The sequence below is a fragment of the Vipera ursinii genome (assembly GCF_947247035.1).
Source record: "Vipera ursinii genome assembly, chromosome: 7".
NCBI classification, from domain to species: domain Eukaryota; kingdom Metazoa; phylum Chordata; class Lepidosauria; order Squamata; family Viperidae; genus Vipera; species Vipera ursinii.
Window position 1 is genome coordinate 33,101,436 of NC_139521.1, and position 18,329 is coordinate 33,119,764.

Below are 18,329 nucleotides of genomic sequence, written 5' to 3' on the forward strand. Positions count from 1 at the left end.
GAGCATTGGAGAAAATGGGGGTTTTCTTTAAGACTGAGCAAAAACGAGAGACTTTTCCTCAATTCTGGTGTCCCAGTTTAAATGTTTTCAAATCTATCTCATAGTCTAAATGGAAGTGAGCCTCTTTTATTACTGTCACTGTCTAGTTGGGTGCCCATAATGGTTATTGGACTTGAAATATGAAAGCGTTTTTCTAAGTACAAAAATTACAGACAATAGAGCCTGCTGGACAACAAGTATATGGAAAGAAAGATGTACCATGTCTTTCAAGGAAAGTAGAGAAGATTGCAGGTCCCCCACCACTAGTCCAGCTCCAATGGATTTCTGTCCATTGGTTTTGAGTATTTGTTTCCAAAATAATATTTGGAAATTGTTGGAAAGGCAGGCTTAGTTTAACAAGTTTAAACTAACCTTAACAAGACTTTTATTTCGTTGCTTTTTTGTGAGAGTAGGATGTAGAACATATTGCCTATTGAAATCGAATGACATTATAATATATAAATCCGCAACTCTGACGATGGCCGGAGCACAAGCCAAGGTTTGGAGAAGCTCTAGCTTGGGTTCTATGAAAGTTTGCAGGCTCACTGGCTCAGCCCGTGTAACCTAAGCTTCTCGATTAGCATAAGGCTGGTTTGTTGCTTTCTTTCCTGCCCTTCAGTAGCTATTCACCATTTTCGGAGGGGAGGAGCAACAGCAGCAAGCCAGCAGCAGGGGCAAAGCGAGCAGACGATCCACGACTGATTTTCGGAGAGGAAAAACATTTCGGACTAATCTTGCAGTCCGAACGCTTTCGGGCTTTAGCTGCAGGCGGGATTGCCAGACAAGACGTAAGCGCGCATTCAGTGAAGGGAAGACGAGAATAACCTTGCCGGAGAGCAAGAGGGAGGAACGGCTGGCGAGGGATGCTGCTGCCGCTGCTGCAGGAGCGCGATGGAGATGGGCGCCTCGGCCATCTGCAGTGAAGGCGATTGTTGCTGTTGTTGTTGCCGCCGCCGCCGCCGCCGCTTGTAGGTTTAGACAACTGGAGTGCGCGAAGGAGGAATATGCGCGGCCAGGGCGGGAGGAGAGGCGATGGGTGCTGCGAACGGGAAGAATGGTTGCTGCAGCCATGATTTTTAGGCTGCCTCCTTGATGGTTTGCTTGGATTCTGATAGGTTGACGGAGGGAGCGGGGGAAGCCAGCCTTCGGCCGCTGCCAGCCCTTCGGGCGATTCCTATGGCTTTACAGCTCGGAGGCTTCCTTGCTTTTCTTTTCGCAGCCTTCGGGGTCAGCCCTCCCAGGCCGAGCGCGCTGCCTGATTTGCTCGGGCCTTGGGTGCCTCGGCTCACCGCCGGCTGAGCCCTTCCGCGCCGAATCGAGCTATTGTTTTGGAACCGCCGCGCTTCTTACACGCCGTCGAGGGCTCTGCTTTTCCGCCGCCGCCGCCGCCTTCGAAGCCGCCCCATTTGCCTTTCCTCCACATGACTCGGGATGGAAGCTGGTTGGAGTGCCCGTGAAGGGGGATGCGTTATGGGGCGTGCGTAACGCGGGCTCTTTCGCGGGAGGGAGATCAAGCACGGAGGAACCGCGATGGACGAGGCAGGGACTCCAGGTTGCGCGTTGCGCTGCCAGCCCGACCGCTGCCTGTGAGGAGGCTGAGGTAAAGCGAGCCGGGAGGCCTGCCTGGTTCATGCCGCCGCCGCCGCCGCGGCGGCTCGTGCGGAATTAGCTTGCGGGGAGCCTCAACATGAAGAAGACCCGAAGTATCACCCTACGGCGAGCCTGGCCGAGCTCGGATTTCTCTGACCGGGCTTCAGACCGCATGAGGTCCCGCAGCGAGAAGGACTACCGCCTGCACAAACATTTCCCACCAGCGTTCCTCTCTCAAGCATCACGGGGCTACATGACATCAGGTCTGTAACATCAGTATCTGTGGGGGTGGTGAGTTAGGTGTACACACGTACATGCAAATCTGCCCGTTTCAAAGGGCTGGTCTGGCGTGTTTGTTTATCTCCCCGCGCCGCGTTAAGGGGGTTGCGACTGATTAGCATAGGTTGCAATGAAGGAGGCTATTTCTTTTAAAGCTCGCATCCACCATTTTGTACCTCGGGAAGATATTTATCTGAATCAGGGCCTTTTCAATATGGAATTAAAAACCTTCCAGCTCCCTTACAATAAAGGGAGAGAGAAGGAAATGCTCAAATCCGCGTTTGGAACGTTGCACCCCTTTGTGAGAGCACAAGCACCATCCCCGCCGCTGGGCTGACCATAGGATGATCAAACCAGATACTACTGTCTCTTGTTCCACCTAAATGCAATGATCTCAAAAGGCGTTTCTGGATTTCATTTTCCGTCTGGAAGTGGCCCTGCCGTAGTGGCCTTATTGGGAATATTGTCTCCAGTATCCATTTGATTGGGGGCGGGTTGAGGGGGAGTTCTGTTTTGCTGATAAAAATGAGTACATATGTAAACATTAGCGGGTAGGAAGGGAAGAGTGTCTGGGGGTGTGTATCGTGTGTGCTTTCCCTATCTATTGCTTCAACGCAAGCTCTTTAGTAATAATGGGTACTGCATTAACATGTTTGTGCATGCATAACAAGATCAGAACACAACAGAATGACAGTGCTGCAGAAAGCTATGTATCAGGGCAACTCTTGATCTTTCAGTCAAGAATTATCCAACGAAATACCTTGCATACTACTGGAAAGGACATAATAACATGGAAATGTTTTTATTGTTTTAATTCTTGGTTAGTTTTAGTCTGAGATTTCATTATTATAGTGTTAAATTATCTTTTATTATTGGGAATTAAACTTGCTTCAGCATTAAAAAAAATGAACCTCTATTAATAGGCAAAGAGTAGCTTTTTCTTTCTGTTCTGGCCCATTAAAGTTAGTGGTTGTGTGTAACTTGCTTACTTAATTTGTTTTGTTAATAATTATGTTTTTTCTAATAAGCAGTAAATTTTAAAGGTAAGAATATATTGTCAACAGGCTTTTGTCAGTAGCAGTAAATATAGAGGAGAAATATTTTATGGAAATCTTGATTCAACGAGTTTTGGTCTACAAGCTTTTACATTGCCATATAGGCATGCAGTCAGAAAAATAAAAACCAGCCACACTGTTTGCAATATTGTTGCTTCAATATATTTAATAGTGCATTTGGCTCATGCTATATACTCCTAAAATTTGAATGGGAGTTTACTAATTTATTATTTAGTTAATTTAAAAATTAGTTTAGAGTAACTAGTACTTAACTGCATTGTCATCTGGTTTTGTGTCACTGGAATTAACAATTCCATATTTTTTCTGCAAATCTGTGTTGTTGGTAAGTTTATCATATGCATGTAATTCATGTTACTTACCGTATATAAAATCCCTAGGGAACAGCTTAAGATACATTTAAAATAGAATACAAATTAAAATACAAAATTTGAAGAGCAGTTGTATTATCTAAACTCATCATCAATACTGAAATTTATATGAACTTGTTTGTGGGTGCTACAGTTACTTGTGTTGGGTTAGGACATTGTAAAACAGAATGTTCCATCTCCCTAGACTGGCAGCAAAGTCTGAAAAATTAACAGTGCAAAAATATATGGTGTCTGTGGGGGGTGAGAAAGGAGCAGCTGACACATCAACTATGAGTAATACTCTATAATTGTTAAGAGTATATCAGAAGTTATATAAAGCAAACTTAATATGTGATGCTGTAACTGAAAAAGTAATTTTAACCTCATTCTGAATTTACGTTAAAAATTGTGTCTTTTGTCTTTTCTTATATTGGTTAGAGAGGAATGAATATTATGTTCTAAATCCTGGCTATTTTTAAAGGCCTCCTTGGGGCAGGAAATCTATAGGAAGCTTTCTTGCATAAAATTGACAGACTGTGAATACAAATGTTTTCTTTGTCACTCAAAACGTTATACATTTCCTGTTATTCAGACTAATTGCTATTAATATTGTTGCAATATTGCTTCAGTAAGTTGTTGCAGGAAGAAAGAAGAGAAAGTTAGGAAATGATTGTTAGGTAGGTTAATAATATTAAAGTATATAAGCAAAGCATTTCCTTTCCCTAAATCTCCCAAGTCAATCTATCTGTAAGACTTTTTTAGCTTTCACGAATACAGGTATCTGAAATATTGTGTTATGGTGAATAATATTTGATACTAAAATTTTGGTCACTTTTCAGAAAAACAATAGAAAATACAGGTGGCCATCAATTTACAATCACAATTGAACCCAAAATTTCTGTTGCTAAGCAATATATTTGTTAAGTGAGTTTTGGCCCATTTTGTGACTTTTTGTAACAGTTGTTAAGTGAGCCACTCCACTTGTTAAATTTGTAACACAATTGTTAAGTGAATCTGGCTTCCCCATTGACTTTGTTTGTCAGATTGCAAAAGTGTCCTGGACACTGCGACTGTCATGAGTCAGTTGCCAAGTGTCTGAATTTTGATCATGTGACTGTGGGGATGCTGCAGTGGTCGTAAATGAATCTGGCTTCCCCATTGACTTTGCTTGTCAGAAGGTCACAATAGGTGATCACATGAATGCATGCCAGTTGCCAAATGTCTGAATTTTGATCATATGACCACGAGGATACTGCAACAAAAGTGTGAAAAATGGTCATAGGTTACATTTCAGTGCCATTGTAATTTTAGTCACTAAATGAATAGTTGTAAGTCAAAGACTACCTGTAATCCAAAATTTCTTAGCATTTCTGAGCAACCGCTTTGTAGAGCTTTATTCATCTGTTTATTTCATGTTGGAAATAGAAATTTCATATAGGAAAACTCACTGGCTTTACTTTTCCAAACAAAGAGTAGAACAATCAACATGTTTATGTTTTGTATTTTGAGACAAATTTTGAATAGCCTCATTAATTTTACAACTTAAATACCCTGGTAGTATGTATATCTTTTATTTTCTTTGCTTTTCTCATATCTATACCAAAGTAGTTTTGGGGTTATTGGAAACTTTTCATGGATGAGCTATTAGTTCCATTAAGGTCTTATTTGGAACATAGATGTTCAATACTAACGTTGGTAATGAATAGATTAGATTAGTGTTGTACTGAACATATTTTTTTAAAAGGCCCATTCAGGTAGTTTTGTTTTGTTTTAAAACAAGAACCTAAGTGGTTTAAGATGAAAAAGGGGTTACCTAACTTAAAATGTGGAAATGGTGCTAAAATTAAGGAATAAATTAATTCACTAACTACTTCTTATTGTCTAACCTTCCAGATTTTGGAATATTTATCTGGACAGTAGAAAAAAGTTTGATCTAATAAATATTTACCTTATATCAAAATAAAAAGTTGGAATCCATTTTATTCTAGAGCTGTAATGCATGCATTTGTATAAAATTGATTCATCTGAAATGATTGGGATTCAGCATATTTTTGTATGATAGAAATTGCCTTTATTTTGGAAGGTTGTGAAATCCTAACCTTTTTTTTGCACTAAATTTATTCATCCTCTGCATTAAAGAATGATACTACAATGAAGAAAAAGCAAGCACCAAATGAAAATTATCTCAACAAGATTCCACTACTGAGCGTGAACAGTTTTTTATTGTTTTGAATAGTTTTGTAGTTAGATTATCAGATGTAGAATTATATTCACGTCACCTCTAAGTCATTTTTGGTGATATTTTAATCGGGTGTTTTTTTTTGCTATAAGCCTACCTAATCTCACAGTGTCATTGTTAGAGTAAATAAGGAATATGTATAGTGCTCCAGCTCCTTGGAGGAAGAATGTGTACAAATAAGTCAATAAAAATGTTACTTAGAAGGGGCATTAGTCTTGCTTAATAGCTTTAAGTATAATTACTGATTGTAGACATCACCTATCTTTTATTCCAAGTTGAGAGCTAGGTAGGGCATAACCCATAGGATAGAATAAAAATATAGTGCTTCCTGTGCACCTGGTCTATTATCTAAGTTGGAAATTATCCTCTTTTCACATTTTGCTTAGTTTAGCTGTATAACTTGCCAAGTGAGTATATGCTCTTCTAAGATGACTTGAAGTTGCCGTGGGCAAACAGCTTGCTGGCAAGTTGCCTTTGTTACAGTGATATGTCTCTTATTTGTGTGTGTATAGCAAAGTATGTAGTGAAATGACAAAGGAAAAACACTTTAAAAATCAATGTCTGGACAGAAAAACAATTAAAACAAAAAACTTGCAAATTAAGAGAATAGGCACCAAAGAAATTTTACTGGATAAGAGTAATTAGAATTGTAGCCTGATCCATAGTAATTTATTGTCTGAAAAGGCAAGTCTATAACAGAGCTTATGATAGTTGATGATTGACCATGTCATATGGGGAAAGTAGTCTTTCAAATATTGTGGCCCCAGAACATTACAGCAGATCTTTGAATTCTAGTAAGATGTATTTCTGAATTAACAGCTTTGATGTCCTATTTTGAACAAGTTGAAATGCCCAGTGCTTTTCAAAACTGACCTAATATTTAACATTTTAGTATCTCTGCTTGGATAATTCTATAGCAGGATAAATGTGAAGCATTATCCCATTCCAGGAGACAATTAGAACGGATGCACTAACTAAAGTTAATGGAAGAAGTTATGCTAAGAATTTCACTTGGGAATTACAATAATTGATGAAGCATATCTAAAAGTATCCCAGTCTCCTATTGGGAAGGTTTAAGGATGTGAAAATGAATACCTCTTAATTTGTTTCTCATCAGTAGGCCTTTGGTTAGAAAGACAGAATATTAGTATCTGGAAGCTTGCTACTAGATACATGACGAATCTAGATTTAACCATCCAGTGCTTATTTCCACCTCCCTTCTTGCCTTATATACCTTATAACAGACGTCCCCAACCTTTTGGGCACCAGGGACCGGTTATGTGGAGAGAGATTTTTCCGCGGACCGAGGGGGGCATGGTTTTGTGTGCTGCCTGCATCCCATGGATGGGGCCTTGCTTGTTTGTGCGGCCCGGTTGCTGGCATGCTGTGGCCCGGTAACGGTCCATGGACCAGGGGGTGGGGACCCTGCCTTATACGGAATATGTTTTGTGGAGTAATGTTTAGTTTTATACTGAAAATGAATAGTATGGTCCTTGGTACTCTCTAAGCTTGGCTTTTTTTTAAAAAAATGTTTCATTACCCAAATAGCTAACATTGTCAGTGCTAGATGTGGGTGGGGTTTGCTCTGTATTATTTATATTCAGTGGGTTACCCTGTCAGTATTGGTGGGGGCGTTGTTTTCTTCTTAGTTCCTTGATTAAGCTGTTGTTTACTGTTTGATTGTTTGTCTGAGTTGGTGCTTGCTTGTAAAAGTTTAGGTTAGAGACAGTAGAATGCTTAGAATGTGTGCTATATTTTTTATTTAGAATGTATTACTAAAATTTCTTTTTTGCTAAGCATGAGTATGTGGTTATTTTTATTATATGTTGCATAGTGGTCTTATTGGAATAGTAAATTAGAAGACAGAATCCATGGGATAGTGGTATTTAAATATAAATTTAAAAAATGATATCTTTTGCTTTTAAAGGTGACTTGCATGAGCACTCACGGATCTCCATATACAGTATATACCTGGAAGAATATATAGTTATTTGATCGATGATGTCTCAGGAAGTGTGGTCAAATTATGAGATATGCTGGGAACTATAATTATAGCCCATGATTCTTCTACCTCTTTTTACTGCATTATGTGATGTCATTGAGTACATGGTTTCTATTATAATATTCTATAATTTCTTAATAATCCGGTTACTGTTATTCCGATTAATGGATTTTTACACATTGTAAGAGCTTAAAATACATGGATCTTTTTTTCCTTTTATTCATTATTTAATTTTTAAAATTTTGCTTCCAAAAATAAAAATAAGCTTCTCTATAAGAACACTTCTAAATGTGTTGGGGAACAGTGTGAATATTTTTAATAAGCTAATCTAGAAGTGCCAGTCTGGCAGAGTGGCTAAGGCATCAGGCTAGAAACTGGGAGAGCATGAGTTCTGTCCCCCCTCTTGAGCACAAAGCCAGCTGGGTGACCATGGAGCCAATCACTTTCTCACCTTTAGGAGGGAAGCAGTGGCAAACCACCTCGGGAAAACTACGGCTACTTGTTGAGGCAACCTCCGAGAATCAGACAAGATTACAAGGAAGAAAAAAATATGATATTTAAAGTTCAGGATTTTGTTGCCTTTGCAATCATCGACTCAAAGATTACATGCTGCCTCCATGACATTTTTCAAAATTTTATCCTTTTTTCTTCTTGATGACTATACAATATAAGAATTTTGTGCATCCAGGATGCTTGTGGATGATGTAAAATTACTGTTGGTAAGAACTGGTATGAACTAAAGAGCCTCTTGTTGCGGGTGAAGAAGGAGAGTGCAAAAGTTGGTTTGACACTTAACATTAAGAAAACCAAGATCATCGCATCCAGCCCTCTCAGTTCCTGGCAAATAGATGGGGAAGAAATGGAGGTAGTGACAGATTTTATTTTCCTGGGCTCCAAGATCACTGCAGATGGGGACTGTAGCCAAGAAATTAAAAGACGCTTGCTCCTGGGGAGGAAAGCAATGGCAAATCTAGACAGCACACTAAAAAGCAGAGACATCACCCTGCCAACAAAAGTGCGTCAAGACTATGGTCTTCCCAGTTGCAATGTATGGGAGTGAAAGCTGGACCATAAAAAAGGCTGAGCGCCAAAGAATTGAGGCCTTTGAACTCTGGTGCTGGAGAAGACTCCTGCGAGTCCCTTGGACTGCAAGGCGATCAAACCGGTCAGTCCTAGAGGAGATCAACCCTGACTGCTCTTTAGAAGGCCTGATCCTTCTAATACTTTGGCTACCTAATGAGAAGGAAGGACTCACTGGAGAAGAGCCTAATGCTGGGAAAGGTTGAGGGCAAGAGAAGAAGGGGACGACAGAGAATGAGGTGGTTGGATGGAGTCACTGAAGCAGTAGGCGTGAGCTTAAATGGACTCCAGAAGATGGTAGAGGACAGGAAGGCCTGGAGGAACGTTGTCCATGGGGTTGCGATGGGTTGGACACGACTTCGCAGCTAACAACAACAAAGAACTGGTATAATTTTTTTTCAGTATGTCAACCACTTGCTTACCAATAAAAAGAAGAACTTTTTTTTTACTCTGTGGTATAAAATGTGATTTCTTTAATTTCAACAGAATTAATGAAAATGCTTGTTTAACTCAGCATGAGTTGAGGAACTGTAGCAGCTTAACAGAAAATTTAAGCAGAAGTTCTTAAACAGTTTAGCTTTCAAGTACATAAAGGATGGATTCTGACACACTTCTGTGGTGGGTGAAAAGGGCAGGATATTGCCATGACATTCAAATTTTGAACTTCCCCTATTATAATAGGTGAAGCCAGTGGTGGGATTCAGCCAGTTTGCACCAGTTCAAGAGAACTGGTAGCTAATGTTTGTTGCCCAGGCCCAGAATGGACTTCCAGATACCACAAAGCCTCCTTCCAGAAGGTAACAAAGAGAACAGGTCATGAAGAGGATATGTAGTGTCCCAGACAACCTTGCGGACCCTGCTCAAGCAACGCTTATGTGCTATGTCCTGGATGGAAGGGAGGGAACTGCCAATAATCTTTTCATCCATCCTTACCACACTGTGCACCGCCTTCCTATCTGAAGCAGTGATGCTTCCAAACCAGACTGTGATGCTGTATGACAGGATGCTGTCGATCATCCCCCTGTAAAAAGTGGTAAGGGCAGGGGAAGAAAGATGTGCTTTTCTCATCACATATCTCACATATATTACCAAACAACTCCAATAACATCTGCAGAAACTTAAGTAGACATAGGCAGTGATTGTATTTAACAATGCAATGTTTTTGGCTTGTTTCTTTTTAGTGCTCAGTATGAATGTAGCAACTGAGAGCCTGTCAAACAAGTGTTGAGATATAACTTAAAAACCACAAGAAATAAAATATCTGTAAATTATCTGAATTTCCACAAAGACTATTGAACTTGCCTTAGTAGACAATTATGCTGCAAGTAGATCAGGGAGCAACAGGTGCAGGGATGTCACTAAAACAAAAAGCTAAAGAGATCTTCTGAAAGATTTGAGTCTAAGAATACCCATCTAAGTGCCTGACAGATGAAGGAAGTTGATTTATTGCAGGGCTAGGCAAGTTCTAGGCTGAATGTGAACACTTACTTTCTTTCTTAACATAGTTTTAGAATATGATGCCTGTCTTTTTCCCCCCCTCAAAAATAAGGGTGTCAATTTTAGAACAGGACGGCTTTATACCAAATTGTATTGTGAACTTTTTTGATCACCTCTTTGGACATTTACATATTTCAGTCAATCAGAATAGAGCTGGAAGGGACCTTGGAGGTCTTCTTTCCAACCCATAGCTCAAGCATTTCAGACAAGTAACTGTCCAATCTCTTTTTAAAAACTTACAGGGATGAGCACCTACATCTTCTGACGGCAAGCTGCTCCACTGGTTAATTGTCCTCATTGTTAGGAAGTTTCTCCTTAGTTCCAGATTGCTTCTTTCCTTTATTAGTTTCCATCCATTGTTTCTTGTCCTGCCTACAGGTGGCAACCTCTCAAATACTGGAATACTGCTATCATGTCACCCCAGTCCTTCTTTCTCTAGACTACTCAAACCCAGATCCTGCAACTGTTCTTCATATGTTTTTATGAAGGCCTTTAATTATCTTAGTTGCTTTTCTGTGCAGTTTTTCCAAAGTCTCGACATCTTTTTATAATATGGTGACTAAAACTAGATGCAGTATTGCAGGTGTGGTCTTACTGACATTTTATAAAGCAGTACTAATAGTTCACGTGATTTGGGATTCTTTGCCTCTGTTTATACAACCAAGGATTATATTAGCTTTTTTGGTGGCGGCTGCAACCTCTGGCTGATATTTAAATGATCGACAAGTAGGACTCCAAGGTCTCTCTCACAGTTGCTGTTTTTAAGCCAGATTTCACCTAATCTGTATTTGTACCTTTGGTTTTTCCTGCCTAAGTGTAAAACTTTGCTTTTCTCCATATTAAATTTCACTTTGTTGGATCGAGCCCATTGTTCAAGTTTGTCAAGATCTTTTTGGATCCCGAGCTTTTCTCCTGGGGTATTGGCTATTCCTGCCAGCTTAGTGCCTTCTACAAATTTGACTTCATAAGTCATTTATGACTATATTGAAGAGTACTGAACCTCAGATGGAACCCTATGGCACCCCACTTCTTACTTCTCTCCATGTAGATGCAGTGCCATTAAGGATGACTTGTTGAATACGGTTTGTCAGCCAATTACAAATCACTTTGGTAGTGATGCTGTCTATCCCACATTTTTCTAGCTTACCAAGAAGTAGGTTGTGGTCTACTTTGTCGAATGCCTTGCTGAAGTCTAAGTATACTATGTCCACAGCATTTTGCTGGTCTACTAATTTAGCCACTTTCTCAAAGAATGAAATAAGATGTTTAGCAGGATCTGTTTTTGACAAAACCATGCTGGCTTTTATTATAACTATTTGTTATAATAACATGTTTATTATATTATGTTTACATGTTCTCAGATCTGTTCTTTGATTACCTTTTCCAGTATCTTCCCAGGTATTGATATTAGGCTGATTGGTCTGTAATTTCCTAGGACTGGTTTTTTTCCCTTTTTTGAAGATGGGAACCACATCAGCTTTTTTCCAATCCTCAGGTAATTCTCCGGTGTTCCAGGATTTTTGAAGATGTGGTACAATGGTTCTGAGATAACATCTGCCAGCTTTTTCAAAATTCTAGGATGTAAAACCACCAGGTCCTAGTGATTTATATTCGTCAAGATTGTATAGGTTTTCTTTAACCATTTTAATGGAATTATATAAAATGGAATTAAATAAATAAATTTTCTTCCTTATTTTAATTTTTGTTTCTAGTCTTGTCTTTTACAGTTAGATTTTTGGTAGGTTGGGCTCTAGTTTCTTTTTGCGTGAAAACTGATGCAAAAAATGAGTTAAGTAGCTCTTCTTTCTCTCTACTGCCTGTTACTTCCTTGCCATATTCTCTCTTAAGTGGACCTACTATTTCCTTGACTTTTTCTTGTTATTTATATGTTGAAATATTTTTTTTTATTATCTTTGACTTTCATTGAAGGTCTTTGTTCATTCTAAGCCTTAGCTTAGAATGACTTCTTCTTTGCAGATTTGGGCTATATGCTGGTGTTTTTGCCTTATTTATATATCTCTCTTTCCATTTTTTTGTACTTGTTCTTCGATTTCTTGTTTTTCTTTTTCAGGGGTATCGTGCTGGATTGGGCTTTTAGGATCATACTTTTCAGAGTTTCCCATGCTTCTTGAGTTGTTTCCCCCTTTAGAATTTTCATCCATGAAATTTTTCTTAAGCTCTCTTTGAGTTTCTTAAAAATCAGCTCTTTTAAAATTTAAGACACTGGCTGTATTATGCTCTATCACTTGGGTTTGCATTATATTGAATTCCAATATGACGTGGACACTCTCTCCAAAGTACCGGCAATTTCAACTCTTTCTATCACTTCTTGTCTATTAGTAAGAATTAGGTCTAGTATAGCTTTTCCTCTAGTTCCCTCCTCTTATCTTTTGGATGACAAAGTTGTCAGATTGGTTAGGAATCTGTTTGATCTCCCACTTACTGCAGAGTTTATCTCCCAGTTGATATCTAGGTAGTTAAAGTCTCCCATTACTACTGGTATATATTTGCTACTTAACACTTGTTTGTTGTTTAGCAAAAAGTTCATCTATTTCTTCTGCTTGGTTGGGTGGCCTGTAGTATACGCCTATAGCAATGTCATTCTTTTTTTGTTTTATATTGACCCATAATGGATTCTAGGAGGTTTTCATCCTTGGTTTTGTGGATTTCTGTAGAGGTGTAGTGATCTTTTATATATAATGCAAACCCACCTCCTCTTTTGTTAGGTCTGTTTCTTTTAAATATTTTGTATCCTTCCATAGTACATTCCAATCATGAGTTTCATCCCACCATGTTTCAGTAATGGGAACTATATCATATTTACCTTCATGTACTAGTATTTCAGGTTCACCGTTTATTCCCTAAACTTGGAGCGTTCGTGTATAGGCATCAGAGTCTTTTATGGATCTTGGGTATGTTTTTATGTTTTTATTTTTTTATTTTATTGTTCTTATAGCTACTTCTTTTTATCTGGGTTTTCCATCCTTTCCATCACTCTCTACTTCACTGTGTTTTTCCTCCCTACCTCCTTATATGATTGGTTATCTAGTGGTTTTTGCTTGGAATCAGGTTCTAAAGGTCTAGAAGATTGGCCTCCCTCTCCCCTAATTTTAGTTTAAAGCCCTTTTGATAAGATGAGCCAGTCATTTTATGAATATATTCTTTCCAGTTCTTGTGAGGTTCACTCCATCCCTTACCAGTAGCTCTTCATGTAGATAATGCAGACCGTGGTCTAAGAAACTGAAGTTTTCTTGACAACACCAATTTTTAAGCCAGTGGTTTGTTTCTAAAATCCTTTGCTCCTTTTGTTGGAAGTACAGATGAAAACACCACTTGACCTCTAATTCTTCAACTTTCTTCCTAGGTGTTCATAATCTCTTATTATTGTTTTTAGATTCATTGTTTGGAATTGGTTCCCATGTGTAGGAGAAGAAAGGAGTAGTAATCCGTGAGGTTGATTATTTTAGTAAGTTTCTCAGTTGCATTTTTTATTTTTGCTCCAGGATGACAGCATACTTCCCTAGATTGCTTCTTCGGTCTGCAGACTATAGTTTCTGTTCCCCAAAGAATTGAATCTCCTATCACCAATATTTGCCTTTTTTCCCCCCTCAGGAAATCTGGGATACCACTGTACTGTATTCGTTCTGTCACAGGAATGCTGGGTTATGTCTCATTTTTAGAAACTATTAATGACTGCTCTTTTATAGGTGTCTGCATATTTTCTTCCAGGGGGAGGCTATGTTCAATTCCAGAGGGGCTTCACTCGATACTAAGGTAGATAGTATTGTCTTTGCTCTTGGTTGCTGTTTTTTTCTGAAAATATCATGTTTCCATCGGTCTTCCTCTTTAGGTTCATATATTGGGTCATTTTGGGGGGGGGAAGCTGTTTGTTCCCTATTGTGTTCAATTTGGGTGTTACCAGTTTTCTGTTTTCTCTTTGTTTATATATTTGTTCATACATTTTTAAAGAAGCTGTTGCTCCCTATTGTGTTTAATTTTGGTGTAGCCTTCTTGTTTAGGTTGGGGATTCTCACTTTGTTCATTGAGTTTCAAAGTGGCTAGAGTTGCTTCTAGACCAGGGGTCAGCAACCTGAAACAGTGAAAGAGCCACTCGGAACCGGTTCCCTCACAAAAGGAAAAACGGGGAGCCGCAAAAAATGTGTGCACGTGTGCATGCATGCGCAAAACAGGGTTTGACTGAAGAGTGGAGCCAAGGCAAGATATGCACCTACCCTGCATATGTGAATTGATTGTTTGAACTTTTTTAGTCCCACTTTTTTTTTTTTGGACTGCACATGGCAGAGGACTGGGAGCCACAGGAGAGAGCGGAAAGAGCCGCATGCGGCTCCAGAGCCGCGGGTTGCAGACCTGTGTTCTAGACCCTTTACTTTTTCTTCTAATAATTCATATGATTTACATTTGATACATATATACTGTGGGTCTTCTGTGGGGATAAGCTCAAACATATGACAGTGTCAGTCTCTATGTCCATGATTTTTTTTTGTTAAAAACAAAATTTATTTCAAATCATTCCTAAATGGTAGATAGTTCTTGATTACTAGAAATGTAAAGTGCAAGTGAGGGTGAGGAAAATGGTTAGCCGCCTGTTTTTCTTTCACAGCTTTCTGGCATGGCTGAAACAAAGGAAAGGCCTTCATGAGAATGTTTATGTCTGAGGAAGCAAGGTCAGTCATAAGGACTCATCTCTTAAATACTAGTTTTAGATTCTCCATTTCAGGTTCCATCAAAATTCCTTTCTTCTTGCAATTTCTTCCATTTTTTTCTGCTGATTTCCAATTCTAATTACAGTTTATTATGTCCTGTAGCTATTTCCTTATATTGGATAGTTAAGAGCAGAATTAAAGGAAAGATCATTTTCCAGTGATAGCATTGCAACATTGAATAATAGAATAACAGAAAAACAGATTTGGAAGAGATCTTGAAGGGCTTCTAGTCCATCCCCTACTCAAGCAGGAAACCCCATACTATTTCAGAAAAATGGTTGTCAAATTCTTAAAAACCTTCAGTGTTGTATAATATATGTATGTATATTATATGTATGTGAGTATATGTATATATGTGTGTATATATAAAAAAATCAATCATGCACCTCCAAATTGCATATTATAACCCTGAGTATTGAAGCATTTCTGTTAAAGTGGGTTTCTTCATATGCTTTTGGCCCTTCATTTTTATTTATTTTTTTAGCTTACTAAACTACATAAAATGGTATACAGAGGCAAGACAGTACGGAGTGAAATGCCCGCAACAGCTTTTATTTGTACATACAGGGATGCTCTGAGGAGTTTGAGAGAGGCAGGAAAAGAGAGTGGCTGAGAGTGGTTGCAAAAATGAATGAAACAGCGGTATAAACCCAGGTTTGGACCTATAGAGAAACAATCTAAGCAGTGAGTGAATGTTTCTTGTCTGTCCTTACAGCATGCATAGGGTGTCTTCCAGCAGCATTGTTTAAGTTGATGTGGATCCTTTAGGGCAATAGGGATGAGAGATAAGATAATCCATAATATCCTTTACTACAGGGATGTCCAACCTTGGCAACTTTAAGACGTGGGCTGGCTGGGGAATTCTGGGAGTTGAAGTCCACAAGACTTAAAATTGCCAAGGTTGTATACGGGCTTTACTACATATTTCATAGAAATTTGTTTAAAGAACACTAGCACTTTTCATTAATTTAATAGTTTTGATTTAACAATTTTTGAAGAGGTAACATTGCATCTAAATATACAGTTTGGTCAGATTTGGGGACATTTATTTTACCCCAAAACTATTTAATTTGTCTGACTAAGACACTTTAATCTATTGGAGAAACTTGGGCATTTTAAAAAAATTGTTGTTCTGCCAAATATAAACCAATAGATATTTTACTCTGACAATCCTCTATTGTTGGAATACAATTTGTCAACATTGTTTATGCCTGTAAGTCAATGGATAAATTCTATTTAAACTGACATAAAAGTATTATATGATTCTGGCCTAGGATGTTTTGCGTAATTAATCACAATTCTTTAATTTGAATTGCCAAATTATTATATACCAATTTTTGTTTCTTTGCCATGAAGCATAAGCAATCATTTGCCTTTGAATATATGCTTTAAGAACATTCTTTTCCATTTTTAATTTTGCAGAATACAGTTTATTGTAAAAAAAATTCCTTAAAATCTTGTTTCATCTGATTTATAAAAATTTGAATGTTTTAATAAAGTTGCATTCCGATACTAATGTCAAAAAGCAAAAGAACATTTTAATTGAAATATATTACTGGGACAGATCTCTAACCATAATTAACTGTTCTGCTCTAAACTAAAATACGGGTAAAACAATTATGTAATACGTCTAGGTGATTATTAATTGGATCATAATAGTTAATAAATGCAACCTTATTATCAAAATATCTATTAATATTTTTAAAATGGCTCTGACTTGCCTATTTCTTGTTCTACAACAAGAGATCAGTGGTATATCCTTCATTAATACATATTAATGTCTGCGAGCTGCATTGGCTTCCGGTTGCCTTCCGGGTGAGATTCAAGGTGCTGGTAATGACCTATAAAGCCCTAAATGGCATGGGTCCAGATTACTTATGGGAGCACCTGCTGCCGGCATCAACTTCCCTTCGTCCAGTGTGCTCCCACAGAGAGGGCCTCCTCAGGGTGCTGTCGGTCAAAGAGTGTCGACTGGCGACGCCCAGGGGGAGGGCGTTCTCTGTGGGCGCACCAGACCTTTGGAACCGTTTACCGGTTGAGCTCCTGATGGCTCCTGACCTTCGCTCCTTCCGCCGTGACCTAAAAACCTACTTATTTGAACAAGCCGGCCTGGTCTGATGGGTTTGGGGTATTTTAATATTAATTTTATTAATTTTTATTGTAATTGGGCTATTATTTAATTCTTTCTTAACTTTTGTACATTGTATTTTTATTGTATTTATTGCCCTGTACACCGCCCTGAGTCCTTTGGGAGAAGGGCAGTATAGAAATTAAATTATTATTATTGTTGTTATTATTATTATTATTATTATTATTATTATTATTATTATTATTATTATTATTATTATTATTATATTGTAGTCTAATCCAGAGGTCCCCAACCTTTTAGGCATCAGGGACCAGTTCCATGGAGAAAGGTTTTTCCACGGACCAGAGAGTATGTGGTTTTGTGGGCTGCCTGCATCCCACGGATGGCGCTTCGCTTGTTTGTGCGAACCGGTTGCTGGAATGCTGTAGCCTGGTGCCAGTCCACGGACCAGGAGTTGGGGACCCTTGCTCTAATCTTTTAGATCAGGAGTGTCAAACTCGCAACGTCATGTGACGTGTTGTGACATATCACAACTTTTTTTCCATTGCCGGCAATGGTGTGGGTGCGATTTCGCCATGACGCATCCGGCCCGCGGGATGGCAATTTGAGACCCCTGTTTTAGATTTTTAAAAAAATCCTAATATAGGAGAATATAACTTTCAACTTAATCTTTTTAAAAGGACAAGCTAAATTTGGGCATATGTTTGTTCCATTCTGCTCATAATTACAATTTTGTTTTGACTTGCATAAGCCTGGTCTTTGTTCTGAACGCCTTCAGTTCAAGATTCCCTGCCACTAGAGCATTCTGTGTTGTTCACTTGTGGATATAAAAGTCTTCTTTCTTCATGTTAAAAATACTCTGGGTGTAAAAATACTGGCAAAGACTGCATGGTGACCATTCACACACATTTGGGTGAATTCTTGAGTAGGGCTACTGTTGAAGAATAAGCAATAAGTCTATGAGTTACTGGAGTAAAACTGTCCGAGTTGTAAGTTAACAGAATTACTATGGAATACTTTCTTCCATTCCATAAACTTTAATATACCAGAGAGCTGTTGCACAATAAGCAGCTAGAAATAGTATAAATTAATTAAAAGGAAATTTATATGATTATTTATATACCTTACATAAGCTCTAGTAAACTTAATTGTGCCAGATACAGCTTTAATTCTGTGATGAGGTTCTGAAGCATATTTGAGAGACTAGGGTCAAAATATTGCCAGTTGGTTTATGAACAGGCTGTGGGGCTTGATTTAAACGAGTGGATAGCCTCTTTTTTACTTCCTTTTTTAAGGACCTCTTAACTCCTTTGACTTAGATTAAAAACAAGTTAATTTTTATCCAAGCCTTAAGTTGACTTGCATAT

The 18,329-nt window shown here is 38.5% G+C and overlaps 1 protein-coding gene across 1 annotated transcript in view; it reads left to right on the forward strand.

The window, feature by feature from the left end:
• Positions 1 to 1,726: 1,726 nt before the first annotated feature.
• The window catches only part of STOX2 (storkhead box 2), a gene marked incomplete at both ends in the record, with an annotated part of 91,525 nt that continues 74,922 nt past the window's right edge, over positions 1,727 to 18,329 (forward strand). Inside the window, one exon of the mRNA XM_083367447.1 lies at positions 1,727 to 1,892. Coding sequence (XP_083223573.1) covers positions 1,727 to 1,892 — 166 coding nt within the window. The remainder of the gene's footprint in view (positions 1,893 to 18,329) is intronic.